The sequence below is a fragment of the Eleutherodactylus coqui genome, chromosome 5, assembly GCF_035609145.1.
Source record: "Eleutherodactylus coqui strain aEleCoq1 chromosome 5, aEleCoq1.hap1, whole genome shotgun sequence".
Classification (NCBI taxonomy): Eukaryota; Metazoa; Chordata; class Amphibia; order Anura; family Eleutherodactylidae; genus Eleutherodactylus; species Eleutherodactylus coqui.
The window spans coordinates 95,378,706-95,392,953 of NC_089841.1; the positions used below are offsets into that span (position 1 = coordinate 95,378,706).

At 42.1% G+C, this 14,248-nt stretch overlaps 1 protein-coding gene across 6 annotated transcripts in view; it reads right to left on the reverse strand.

Moving 5' to 3' along the window:
* Window positions 1–14,248, reverse strand: part of ARHGEF28 (Rho guanine nucleotide exchange factor 28) — a 205,320-nt gene that overhangs the window by 57,206 nt on the left and 133,866 nt on the right. For 4 of the 6 annotated variants that reach the window (XM_066602904.1, XM_066602905.1, XM_066602903.1 and 1 more), the window contains 4 exons: window positions 8,435–8,633; window positions 7,274–7,385; window positions 4,962–5,042; window positions 3,782–3,821 (listed from right to left, as the gene is read on the reverse strand). In XM_066602904.1, coding sequence (XP_066459001.1) covers window positions 3,782–3,821; window positions 4,962–5,042; window positions 7,274–7,385; window positions 8,435–8,633 — 432 coding nt within the window. The remainder of the gene's footprint in view (window positions 1–3,781; window positions 3,822–4,961; window positions 5,043–7,273; window positions 7,386–8,434; window positions 8,634–14,248) is intronic. The other 2 variants (XM_066602906.1, XM_066602908.1) reach the window with 1 other exon arrangement.

Sequence of the window (14,248 nt, forward strand, 5' to 3'; positions counted from 1 at the left end):
AAAATGAAAAAACAGATGGAGTATACACAGAAGACCTCCATGTGCGCTCTGCTTTGCATTGATCATTGCTGTACATAGCAATGTTAGAAAAAAAGCTCGGACCACATTCCTTTTTTGTGTACAAGAGAGAAAAAAAAATGGATGACATGTAGAAGTAAAAGCACACAGGCAAGGCACAAGAACTCAGCCCAGGCGCACAGACAAACTAAAGGCAGGCTGGTTTTCACCACCAAAAATCAAAGGCATGCATCTGAATAAGTCCGAACTTCTTGCTAGCACCTCCTATAGGAGATTCTTGTTATAACAAGCTAGAATTGGGCATTTGGGCCTAAAAGACAACACTTGAATTGTCATTGGGGATTGTTGCATTCATTCCCTCTATATACCCAATATTACAACTAGACCTACAGAGCCGAAAGAAAAAGACTAATGTTTATCCATACGTGTCAACTTATGAGAAGCTACATTCCTGTCACAGAGCAGAATTGGCAAAGAAGTAAAAAGCATGAGATTTGTAAAGCCCCAACCACAAGTAGCTGATAACATCCATGCAGAATTCAGGAAACAGTGCAGATCTTACATAAACTAGTAGAAAAGCCGTCCCAGGATGGCGGCTGCACCATATACACTACCGTTCAAAAGTTTGGGGTCACATTGAAATGTCCTTATTTTTGAAGGAAAAGCACTGTACTTTTCAATGAAGATAACTTTAAACTAGTCCTAACTTTAAACAAATGCACTCTATACATTGCTAATGTGGTAAATGACTATTCTAGCTGCAAATGCCTGGTTTTTTGTGCAATATCTACAAAGGTGAATAGAGGCCTATTTCCAGCAACTATCACTCCAGTGTTCTACTGGTACAATGTGTTTGCTCATTGGCTCAGAAGGCTAATTGATGATTAGAAAACCCTTGTGCAATCATGTTCACACATCTGAAAACAGTCTAGCTCGTTACAGCAGCTACAAAACTGACCTTCCTGTGAGCAGATTGAGTTTCTGGAGCATCACATTTGTGGGGTCAATTAAACGCTCAAAATGGCCAGAAAAAGAGAACTTTCATCTGAAACTCGACAGTCTATTCTTGTTCTTAGAAATGAAGGCTATTCCATGCGAGAAATTGCTAAGAAATTGAAGATTTCCTACAACGGTGTGTACTACTCCCTTCAGAGGACAGCACAAACAGGCTCTAACCAGAGTAGAAAAAGAAGTGGGAGGCCGCGTTGCACAACTAAGCAAGAAGATAAGCACATTAGAGTCTCTAGTTTGAGAAACAGACGCCTCACAGGTACCCAACTGGCATCTTCATTAAATAATACCAGCAAAACACCAGTGTCAACATCTACAGTGAAGAGGTGGCTGCGGGATTTTGGGCTTCAGGGCAGAGTGGCAAAGAAAAAGCCATATCTGAGACTGTCCAATAAAAGAAAAAGATTAAGATGGGCAAAAGAACACAGACATTGGACAGAGGAAGACTGGAAGAAAGTGTTGTGGACGGATGAATCCAAGTTTGAGGTGTTTGGATCACAAAGAAGAACGTTTGTGAGACGCAGAACAAATGAAAAGATGCTGGAAGAATGCCTGACGCCATCTGTTAAGCATGGTGGAGGTAATGTGATGGTCTGGGGTTGCTTTGGTGCTGGTAAGGTGGGAGATTTGTACAGGGTAAAAGGGATTCTGAATAAGGAAGGCTATCACTCCATTTTGCAACGCCATGCCATACCCAGTGGACAGCGCTTGATTGGAACCAATTTCATCCTACAACAGGACAATGACCCTAAACACACCTCCAAATTGTGCAAGAACTATTTACAGCAGAAGCAGGCAGCTGGTATTCTATCGGTAATGGAGTGGTCAGCGCAGTCACCAGATCTGAACCCCATTGAGCTGTTGTGGGAGCAGCTTGACCGTATGGTACGCCAGAAGTGCCCATCCAACCAATCCAACTTGTGGGAGATGCTTCTAGAAGCGTGGGGTGCAATTTCACAAGCTTACCTCAACAAATTAACAGCTAGAATGTCAAAGGTGTGCAATGCTGGAATTGCTGCAAAAGGAGGATTCTTTGACGAAAGCAAAGTTTGATGTAAAAACAATGTTATTTCACATACAAATCATTATTTCTAACCTTGTCAATGTCTTGGCTCTATTGTCTATTCATTTCACAACGCATGGTGGTGAATAAGTGTGACTTTTCATGGAAAACACAAAATTGTTTGGGTGACCCCAAACTTTTGAACGGTAGTGTATAAGAATATCAGTGCTCCGTAAAAACATTCAGTGGAATTGGGAATAATAGTTCTAATATAAATTACATACTCAGGGCAATCCAACATGGAGGATCCTTTGTGTGTTGCCCCACTGGACTACTATTACAGACACAAGCGGAATTTTTCAAAAGACTCCGCAGACTTTTCTTTTATGCATCTAAATTAAAATGTTTGCCGGGAGTATGTATCGGAATCTCTATGGTTGTTTATAATCTACTTTCCAGTGAAGTTTGTTATACAGGGTGGGCCACGGAAAATTATCACAGCACCACACTCGTATGAAAGTTGTCTAAATGAAAATCTTTCTTGCCCATAGCACCCAGTCACAGCGCAGCTTTCATTTTACCCTAGCAGTATAAGAAATGAAAGCTGTGCTGTAGACACTATGGTGATGATGAGTGAGTGAGGCACACATGTAGTTACATAATGCAAACACATGAGAGCAGAGTTGTTTTGATAACAAACTGCATCACATCAAGCTAAGATGTATATATACTGGATCTTACCATGATGTGGCACAGTTTGCTAACAAAACAACCCTGCCCCATGTGTAGGCATTATGTAACTACATGCTGTGCCTCACTCGCTCATCATCACCATAGCATCTACAACCACACAGGTGGCATAAAGCTACATCCCTCAAACACACAAGCCTATATCGTAAAATGTACACTTTTTCATCAATCATCTCCTGAGGTTCAAAAATGATTACTTCATAAAGTGGCAAAATCTTGATTTAATAAATTCCAAATGTAAAAAGGGTTTTCGAAGGTCATTTTTGGCAGCGGGAGGGGGGTGCAGTCTACAGGAACAAAAAAAACAAAAAACAGAATACTCATTCGCCACTATCGTGATGTTCCCCAGAGGGGTGCTCCTGGTCTTCTGTTTACAAGTGCTGTAGCAGTCACATGGGTTATTTACCCACATGACCACTGCAGCCAATAGCAAGTCTACATTGCAAGTCCACCAAACAGGTTTACAGAACATCACCAGGCTTTCTAGCCGGGCAATGTCACCTGTTAGATGTCATGGTGGTTCAGCACTGCAGTTAGTATATCTAACTTATATAGTTTTAGGCACAGGGAAAACCCCTTTAAGTCCTGTGAAATCATGTTATGTCCTCAAATTTATAATAGTGCAGAGCAGTACTGTGCTAGTCAAGCAGAGAGTGTAAGACAACAAAGGGACCTCCACGTTGGTTTGCCCTGAGTATTCAAGTATTCGAAATAGCGGACGTCTTTGCATTATAACTTTTATTCCTACTTCCACTGAATTATCTTTCTCAGCATGGATATTTATATACACACTACATATATGTACTCATACACATATTGCAATCGTCATGCTTTCAACTAGTTTTCCAATTTGCAGCCTGCGGATTACGTTATTCTGCTATATTAGTACAGATTTCCCCACTTGCAAGGTCTTCAGCACAATCAGCATGTAGGCATCTGAACGTACGTTTGTGTTTGATGCAATGTTCAGTCAAGTACGCAGCTCTGGGATTACTGTACCTTTTTTCTCTCGATTGCTCAGGAAGACTGTATGCTCGCTCTACCAAGATAAAGAAGAAAAACAGTTAGGGATCATTGTAACAGTTGCTTGTGGGATTACAATTCATCCTCCACCATGAGATTCCAAGCATCTTGTAAGCCAGGTCATACAACCAAAAGATTGACACCAGCATAAATTTGCACCCATGGGTCATTGATTTAGGTGTGGTTGTCAAAGATCTCAATATGTTCATCCAAGACACAGCTAAGATTTAACAAACATCTGACTATATGGTCGAGAGGTAACACTAACTGCAAAGGATCAGGTGTGATATGCATGTATTCTGCTGGTACATATGCTGATCAAATAACGTTTTACCGTAAACCTAAGATGTAGTTGTACATTTATATTATAGTCATCAAGAGGACGACTCACACGAGGTAATGAAACAGATCCTATGAGCCACCTACATGTCTAACATCGTTGCAACTACTCATCTACCAACTCTAGTTTCATCTGCCCATGGCAGTATTGTACCGGGCGATTCAAAAATCAGGACCACCCGGAATAAATCTTCTGAACAAAAACTTATACAAGTGGGGAACTTTGTAAAACCCGTAGATTGTTAATGACATCTTCTGGTACCTATAAAGTAATGCGATTAGTGTTTTCCATACCACATAATTCAACATAACCTTATTAATACTCAACATGGCATTATCCATAACTCTTTTCCGACTAAATTCTACTGTTGAATCATCTAACCCATGACTTTTTTTAAATTGAAGTTCTTTTTACGCTGAATCCAAGATCATTGACACCAAAATGGCCGACAGGCTCTACCATATTGCCAAAAAGTTTTCCCATATCCATCTAAGTGTTCAATAAAATTCTTTTCATTCAGGAGATATTCAGGTTGGTCCTGACTTCTGAATCATCCTGTACAATACACAGGTTACTAATTAAAAAGACATGTAGAACGATACAATCAGTTGCAACCCAAGGCAATCTTTCATTGGAAACCATGAATAAAAGTACCTCTAAGTAAATATATCCTGATACATGTTACAATAAGCTGCAACATATTTACTAAAATATTGTAGTGTAAACCCAGCCTATAAGAACATGCGAAAGCTATGACCACCACCTGTTAGAGCACCACTAAGAATACTGGCACCATGACACCACTGTAGTACTTACTACCCGGGTGAAGGAAAGATACTGATTTAGACAATGAAAGTGACTGAAGTAGTGAACGACCGCTGGCGTAGAACACACCATCTACAAGCAGGGATAGATTTTAATGCAGACGTTTTTGAGTTATTACTTCATAGTACCCAATTAATACAGCAAGTATTACTATACTAAATACTCCTATGAAAAACTGTGTAATTGCAAGTACTTTTTCTAAACAGACTGGCTAGAGAACAAATTAAATTGAACCCCCGACTGTGGGACAACCAGGAGAATGGATTGGCTTACTGAAAAAAAAATATATATATAGTATTTGATGTATCCAGAATCCACTGGCTATACGCTTTGAACTAATTGAGTCTTTAATTGCAGAAAAGAATTCCATAGGGAAAATCTCTCTCTTATCCTTGGAGAATATTGATCCTTTTAGCACTCCAGTCTGGCAAAAAAATTGGTTTGGAGAGAATGCAAATTTGTTTAATCTTTATGTAATCACTGCTTTTTGTGTTAAAGCTTAAAACTTTAATAGGCTCAGTCCCTGTTGTCTGAACTTTTTACTCTTTGGTGGTGCTAACCCTTAGATTGCTGTAGAGCAGTGTGTGAGTGCATTTGGGGGACTTCTTTCCCACATCCCACAAGTGGTGGTTGCAAGAATCCAGCGGTATATGGATTGTGTTGGAGGTGTGATTTCTGCTCAGTCTGAGTAGAAGGAGAGCGCAAGATTGAATGAAGTAGATCAACCATTTGCAGTCGCACCGATGTCACATGCTGGGAAAGGGTGTGTGTGTGATAAACCATTCAAAGAGGTAAGATTTGAGCTATCTTATATGATTGTAGAAGTAAATTAAACGGATGAGTCTATCTTGCCAGCTTTTATATACTACATATAAATTCAATATTAAACCTAGCCACATAGCCCAGATTATGAGAAATTATATAACAGCTTAACAGTAGGTACCCATCTGAATTACTGCATGTAATAGTGCATTTTAGATGGTTTATTTACCTGCTAATTCTTTTAGTCCAAAGCAGCACAAAAGGCAACAAAAACATTGATTTTATACCATAGTTTGTGTTAAAACATTTCCAGTATATTACATTTTATCGAATTTTTCCTATTTTTTTACATCTAACGTATATCCACCTCTGTGACATAAACCTGTGGCAAAAACAGGGTCCATGGATCTTGGTTTACTGATTCACAACTAATAAGATCAATAAACATGTCATGAACATGTTAGTTGAGAATACCCCTTCAAGTATCAAAGTTTTGGCCCCAGTAAAATACTCCAACCTCATATTAAAATGGTGCTTTCTGGTAAACTCTAGGAGGGCCTTCATGTGTCTTTTACTGAGGAGAGGCTTCTTGCTGACCATTCTGCCATAGAGGCCAGATTGTTGAAATTTTGTAGGGCTGGTTAACATTCTGGAAGTTTCTCCCATATGCGCACAGGATCTTTGGAGATCAGTCCACTGTGTGAGTGACCACTGGCTTCTTGGTCACCTCTTACCAAGGCCCTTCTCCCCCGATTCCTTAGTTTGGTGGGTTGACAGCTCTAGGAAGAGTCCTGGTTGTCCCAAACTTCTTACATTTAAGAATTATGGAGGCCCCTGTGCTCCTGGGAACTTTCAGTGCAATATATTTTTTGTAGCCAGATCTGTGCCTCCACAGAATCCTGTCTCTGAGGTCTACAGGCAGTTCGTTCCTCCTCATGGCTTGGTTTTGGCTCTGATCTGCATTGTGAGCTGTGAGAGCTTATATAGACCGGGATGTGCCTTTTAAAAATATGTCCAGTCAACTGAATTTACCACAGGTAGATCCTAATCTAAGTGTAGGAACATCTCAGAGATGATCAAGAGAAATGGGCACCCAGAGTGAAATTTCAGGTATCATACATATGACCATTCAAAATGCAGTTTTATTTTTTTTTTAAATGCACAAAGATTTTGAACATTCTGTTTTCACTTTGTCATTACGGGCTAGTGAGTGCAGGATGATGGGGAAAAACTTCCAAATCCATCATTTCCACAATAGCTGTCAACCAAACACTTGTTTGGCCTTTAGCCACTCTTGACTCCCTGCAAGGTTTGGGCAGGGGTCCATGTGTTTTCAATGGGCAGAGGGGAGTAAGATGGCTGCTTATCCTAAGAAAACCAAAAGAACTGGGTGTTGAAATGCACACAGTTTGTAAACATTCACTAGTTTAATTAGATTTTAACATATGTACAGTCTAGAAAATGATGTAAGTTCGGTGCAGAGATTCCCCAACAATAAAAAAGTACTTTTTCTACCTGGCCTAGTTCACAATAACACTCACCATCCCCAGGTTCTCCAATTGAAGGGTCACGTGTCAACCGTGTCTTCCCAAGAAAATTTTTGGGAGAGGAATAAGAGTAAGAGCGAAATCTAAGACCAGAGGACAAAGGATCCTGGAAAAGAAATACTCAGCTCTAATATATAGAATATACGGAATATACACAGATCAGTTTTTAATGACACAGACACCATAAGGGTAACATATTTTGGTATGGATCCACATCACGATCCGCAGCATAATTCGAGCTGTGGATTTTTATACAGATCCGTACCAAATTCAGCATCATTTGATACAGAATTGGACATGGTGTTTGATGCAGATCTGCAGCAGTTTTCACACTTTCAATAGCAGGGATGAAGCCTGCTGCGGATCTGCATCAGAATCTCCACCAATGGTGTGGGCTTTTGATGCTCATCTTGGTGCAGATTTCCCACAATGGAAAATCCACACCAATTTACCTATATGTGAACGTATCCTAAAAATGCATTCTTGTGAAGTTTTATTTTTTGTCCCAAGATTTGCGGTTGCGGTACTTTTACATGGGCTGACTAACTGCTAAAAAAAAAAAAATCACTCAAACAAGCAATTTTGACGCATAGTCTTCCTTCGTAAAAATGGGACCCAACATAGCATGGCCCGAGAAATCGCTCATTAGTTGCTTTTACATCAGCTGACTGAAATGAAGCAACTAACGAGTGACTTCTTGCTCAGTGTATCTATGAACGATACACTGGAGCAGTAGTTGTGCAGTAAATAGAGGCGGAAAGTTCCAGGAATCTCCTCCGGTCACCCACCTCCATTCACTGCGAAATGCAGTCACACACATGTGGCGCTACTCCATTCATTTCAATGGGCCTATTTCCATCAGCTGAAAGAAGAGTTCAGCTATATCTGGCAGTCCTATAGAAAACAAATGAATTGGTGCCATGCACGTGCGACCGCTGCTCCATTCAATATCCTCCTCATTGTGGGGGTGCAGCGAGTGCAAACTGAGGTGGAGAACGAGATGCCTGGTCTCAGAATCACTGGGTTTTCAGTGGTGAGACCCCCACTGGTCAGACGTATCACCTGTGGATAGGTGATAAAAGTTAACCCTGGTACAACCCCTTTAACACACACACACAAAAAAAAAAAAAGAGACTGAATGGTGAACTTATTTACCTTACTTTGAAGAAGGGGTAATGTCCCCACTTGTCGGTTCTGAAAATCTCGCTCAGCAATAGTCTCTGACAAATCCAGTTCATCAGCACTGTTCCCAAGAAAACGGGATGAATCCTCTTTGGCTGGCGAATCAGAACTTTGATATCTGCTGTATGTCCCCTCACCTTCACTGTCGGCATCAAGGCCATCTAAGCTGGAACTGAAGGAAACGCTTCATGTCAAAGTATAATAAATAGTGTGAATGGATACTTTTTTTTTTGTAGTTTATACTGTCTTGATATAATCCAGTTCTCAAACAGTTTTTGGAGCCAAAGTCAAATGGGAGATATAAAAGGACAGACTTCTACTTCCCACTGGATCCACTTGTGGTTTGGCTACCAAAAAAATAACTGCACCAAATACTGCAGTGGTGTTTTTCTAAAAAGTGCTGCATGTGAGACCACCCTTAAATGGGCTGTTTCATTAGAACACTCCAATTTAGAAATGAAGATGGCCCGGTGTTCAGTTGATTTCCATAACTCCGGATTCTGAAACCCCTGTCAATTAGCAGTTATTGCCGAGGGATAGAGTTGACTCTGTCACCGTCTTTCTGCAGTCCTCTCTGAGGGCAGCAGGAGGTAGTGGAAGTCACACTGATTACAGTGATGTGTCTACTGTATGTATCTATGCAGTAGTTTGGGAGAAACTTGCATTTGATTAGCAGCAGCCAAATGCACAGAGGACTAATCCTTGATATTCATGAGCTGCAGGCTAGTCATGCCCACCCTGCTCTCAAGCCAGCAGTTGACTAGCTGCAGCTCATGAATATTGAGGACTACTTCCTGCAGTCTTGTGCCTGGCTAATAGAATTACATTTTATATTATTTTTATCATAGCAATGATATTGTATTTGCAGTCTGATTTTATCAAACAGGAATTCAGTACAAAGAGGAGGTATTTTCCTTACAGCAAGGCAGAAAGAATATATCATACAAACTACTAAATCACAAGTTAGTATTAGGTAACTGTAAGAGGTTACCCTAAGGGGTTAAATAGTTGCTTTGGTGATGGACTGTGAATTTTACCAAAATTAATCCATGCGCCAAATTTTAATAATATGTAACTGAGCATGTTCTGTAGCAACATATTGAGGCGATATTAACACTATTTAAGGTATGGGAACTGCGTCCCAGCCAGGAGAGTGCACAGGGACTTGAATGTGAACAGAGGTGCTGTGGGGTGCACTATTGAGTGTAGCGCGATAGCCTGCAAGAAAACACTAGGACTAGGATTCTGAGTGCAGCTACTAGTGGAAGGTTGGGGTGCAATAATGTGCTGATGTAGCTCGATGCAGTAGAGGAGACAACAGGAGATGCCGAGGGGACAGTGAGCCGGTGTGACAGAGAAAGGGAATCAGTGGTTAGTTTTCAACTACAGAGGGACATCTGGACAACATCTGGGGGTCAAGGAAGTTGCGATCAAGGAAGTTGTGGTCAAGAAACACTCCCGATTCTGGAGTCACCTGAGCCGGTCAATGCTAGTACTTCCACGAAACTTATATAAGGGAGACCCGTCCCATTAAAAGCCGATCAGCGTGCACACCAGTAAGAACCTGCTAGGACGACAGTGAGGGTACAAACAGGGTCTGCTTTATTACTCTGTGTTAAAGTCTGAATTGCATGATTATTACTGTGTATTATGATATTGTGCTTATTTAATATAGAGTGTGAAAATATTTCTTCGTGCACCAATAGTAATATTCTCAAATCTTAGCTAGCCGTAGTTAAGACCAGATAACGGTATCATAAAAGTTTAAGGCGTAGTAAGTGGAACCTTGGAGGGTCAGTTTAAAAAGTTATTCCCCTTTTAAAGTGATGGGATATTGCGAGGAAATGTCATAACTTTATGATCAGTTAGAGTCCAACCTAAATATAGAGCTTAAAGGCTTTTGGGATTTTTTGTTTACTTAAATATATACATTCTTGACTAATAGAATATTATTGTAAAAATGCCTATTAAAAATGTTGCACCGTTTGGCCTCTGCAGCTTCTACATATCCCAGTATATAGCAAGCTTCAGAATGCTGTTCACTAACAGATCTAGCAGACACTGGAGACTGAGCTGTCAGATGCGCTCACCATCTCTCCTCTTCTGAATGAGCATCTAAGCAAACGTATGACCAAATCAAGCAGTAATCAAATTAGGCTATGTTCACACCTGTGTCACAGACTGCATTCAGATGCATGCTGCACTATCTTGTCAGGTAAAAGGCCGATATGCATGCCGAGAACCGGTAGACTCCATTATAGTGAATGGCGTTTGTGCGGGCGCTGGGTGTGAGCCCAGCCTAAGAATTTTGTTCAGAAGAGAAGACTGGGGATAGAAGCTCAGCCATCAGACAAACTCACCGACAGATCTGCTAGTGAAAGGTAGTCTGCAGCTTGTACATACTGTTATAAAGATAAGCAGACAAAGCCAAACTGTGTAAAATGTTTATTAAAACCCCTTCAGCCTAAGATGCATGTATTTAAAGTCTATGTACGTCTTTGTGCTCTTTTTCCTAATTTTAATCAATGTGTTTTTGAAAATTGAGTCTTTTTCTAATTAATAATAATAATAATAATAATAACAACAACCACCTTTATTTGTATAATGCCAACATATTCCGCAGCGCTTACATCGACAGGGGAATACAGAAAGACAAAAAATACAAAAATTACAGAACCACGGTTACATATAGTAATCAGTTGATGGAAACAATAGGGGTGAGGCTCCTGCTCCAACGAGCTTACATACTACAAGTAATGGGGTGATACAGAAGGTAAAGGGGCTGGAGATGTGCATGGTATAGTGAGGTGGAGTGTGAGCGATGTTATACACATAGACAATGGCCAGACATTTAGCCGTGTGACGGCAGTATCGTTAGGACTGCAGGAGCGGTTTATGATGGCTAGCAGGGATTGCAGTCAGTAGGTCAGGGAGCATATTATCAGGCGGAGTACAGAGGGGTTTGTTTAGGGAATGCGGTATGCCTCCCTGAAGAGGTGCGTTTTTAGAGCACGCCTGAAGTTCTGCGAGTCCTGGATTGCCCGGATAGCCTTGGGTAGTGCGTTCCAGAAGACCGGTGCTGCTCTGGAGAAGTCTTGGAGGCGGGAATGAGAAGTTTGAATTAAAGGGGCGCACAGTCTGGTTTCGTTAGTAGAGCGGAGAGCCCGGGCTGGGTGATGGATTGAGATGAGGGAGGCAATATAGGGGGGCGCTGCGCTATGGAGGGCTTTGGGGATGAAGGTAGCGAGTTTAAATTGAATTCTGTATTTAACGGGCAGCCAGTGCAGTGACCGGCATAGGGCAGAGGAGTCTGAGTAGCGGCTGGACAGGAAGATGAGCCTGGCTGCCGCATTCAGGATGGATTGGAGAGGGTAGAGTCTGGTGCAGGGGAGGCCGATCAGCAACGAGTTGCAATAATCGAGCAGAGAGTGGATGACGGCAACAGTAAGCGTATTTAGCGTGTCCACAGTGAGAAAAGAGCGGATTCTTGCGATGTTCTTGAGGTGCAGCTGACATGTTCGGGCCAGAAATTGGATGTAGGGGGTAAAAGAGAGATCAGAGTCGAATATGACCCCAAGGCAGCGGGCGTGTTATGGTGTCACCACACACTGAGATGGAGATGTCAGGATGAGGCCGTTTTTTTTAAAAATTGGTTTTCATTAAAAATTCCTGGCTGATTTCTATACTTGTGTTGTTTTCCAAGGATAACACCTTCCCATAGTATGCTCCCCTGTTGTGAACACACACTCAATGCCTTTCCACTGTGCTACTACAGAGTGCTGTATGACCACATCAGGGGATGGAGAAGTAGATCAGGATGACAGAGAAAGCTGCAATTACAGAGGACTATAATGCACTCTACGTGAATTTTCTGCTCTTATCAGCAGTGAGGGAAAACAGGAACAGCAGCTACTCAGAGAAAGGAAGCCATAGAGGGATAGCTGTGTAGTACTGAGGGGGTGTGGTTCTGCTACACATCCTCTGCAACAGGAAAGGGGAAGGTGCCTTGAGCTTGTGTGTGTTAGGGCTCCCACACACTTGCGTTTTTTTAACGCTGCGTTATCGCTGCGTTTTTTTCACGCGATTGTCAAATGAGACTTTCTAATGTTAAAAACTAGGGATGAGCGAGCCAACTCGGTAAGGCAGTTACTCGAGTGAGCATCGCTCTTCTCGAGTAACTGCTTAGTGATCCAAGCAGGCTCGGGTGGGCTGCGGGGGGCAAGGTGGAGCGAAGCGGGAGGAAGAGTAAGAGAGATCTCTCTCTTCCCCCCCGCAGCCCACCTGAGCCTGCTCGGATCACAGGCTGGCGATGCTCACTTAATTAACTGCCTTACCGAGTAGGCTCGCTGATCTCTATTAAAAACTAGAGATGAGCGAGCATACTTGCTAAGGACAATTCCTCGATCGAGCATTGTCCTTAGCGAGTATCTCCCCACTCGGGAGCAAAGGTTCGGGTGCCGGCACGGGTGAGAGGTGAGTTGCGGCAGTGAGCAGGGGGGAGAGAGGGAGAGAGATCTCCCCTCCGTTCCTCCCCGCTCTCCCCCGCCACTCCCCGCCCGCCGCCGGCAGCCGAATCTTTGTTCCCGAGCGGGCAAGTACTCGCTAAGGGCAATGCTCGATCGAGCAATTGCCCTTAGCGAGTATGCTTGCTCCTCTCTATTAAAAACGCTTTGCACAAAAATTGCAAAGCACAAACTTGCAATGCGTTTTTAACATTAGAAAGTCCCACTGACAATCGAGTTAAAAAAAACACAGCGATATGGCAGTGTTAAAAAAAAAAAACAAGTGTCTGGGAGCCCTTAATTAGAGAGGCCAGCTGATCACTGCTGGGTATGCCAGAAACGTGAATGTAAGAGGACCTACAAACCAAGTTATGAGGCTTTATAAATACACGATAAGGAATACTCAATGCAAAAGAAAAAAAAACAGGTAAGTGAATCATTTTGTTTCTGCAGTGAACTAGTAAGATATGTGTGTATTCATTTTTCATACACTATGGTTTCCATAGCCTTTACGATAAAAAAAAAAAAGCCCCCTAATGTGTCCACAGCTTTTTTAACCCCTTGAGTGGCACGCCTGGAAATTTTCCGGGACGAGCTCCACTGCTCATAGCGACATAGCCCGGAAGATTTCCGGGCTATGTATCACTATGGGAGCAACAGAGCACAATGCCACAAGCTGTGACAGTGTGCTCTGCCTGCACAGACCCACAGAGAACAAAGCAAGGGCTTTGAAAAACCAGCAGAAGATATTGCCGATATGCCGGCAATCTCCTGCTTTGTTTACAGGTTGCCATAGAGACCATCGGCTTGTCAGAAGCAAGCCGATGGTCTCTGTGGCAGGGAGAGCTTGGTGCTTGGCTGTGAGAGGACAGCTAGGTACCTGCTCTTACAGCAGAGATCAGAGAAAACCTCCGATCTCTGCTGTGTTAACCCTTTACATGTGGCAGTCTATGTGACTGCAGCATGTAAAGGGCTGTCACTGCAGCATGTAAAGGGCTGTCACCATCGGACCCCCGGAATGTGATCAGGGGGTCCTGATGGGTCCCTGTGGAAGTCCCCTAAAAGGGACAAAAAATAAAAAAATAAAAATAAAAAGTAAAAAAATTATAAAAAAAAATTATAAAAACACTTGTCTCCCTTTACTTTGTAAAAAAATCAAAAATACAATCACAGATGTGGTATCCATGCGTCGTAATGACCCAGAGAAGGAAGTTAATACATTATTTAACCCCTTAATGACATGGCCCCTTTTTTTCTTTTTTCCCCATTTCTTTTTTTCCTCCCC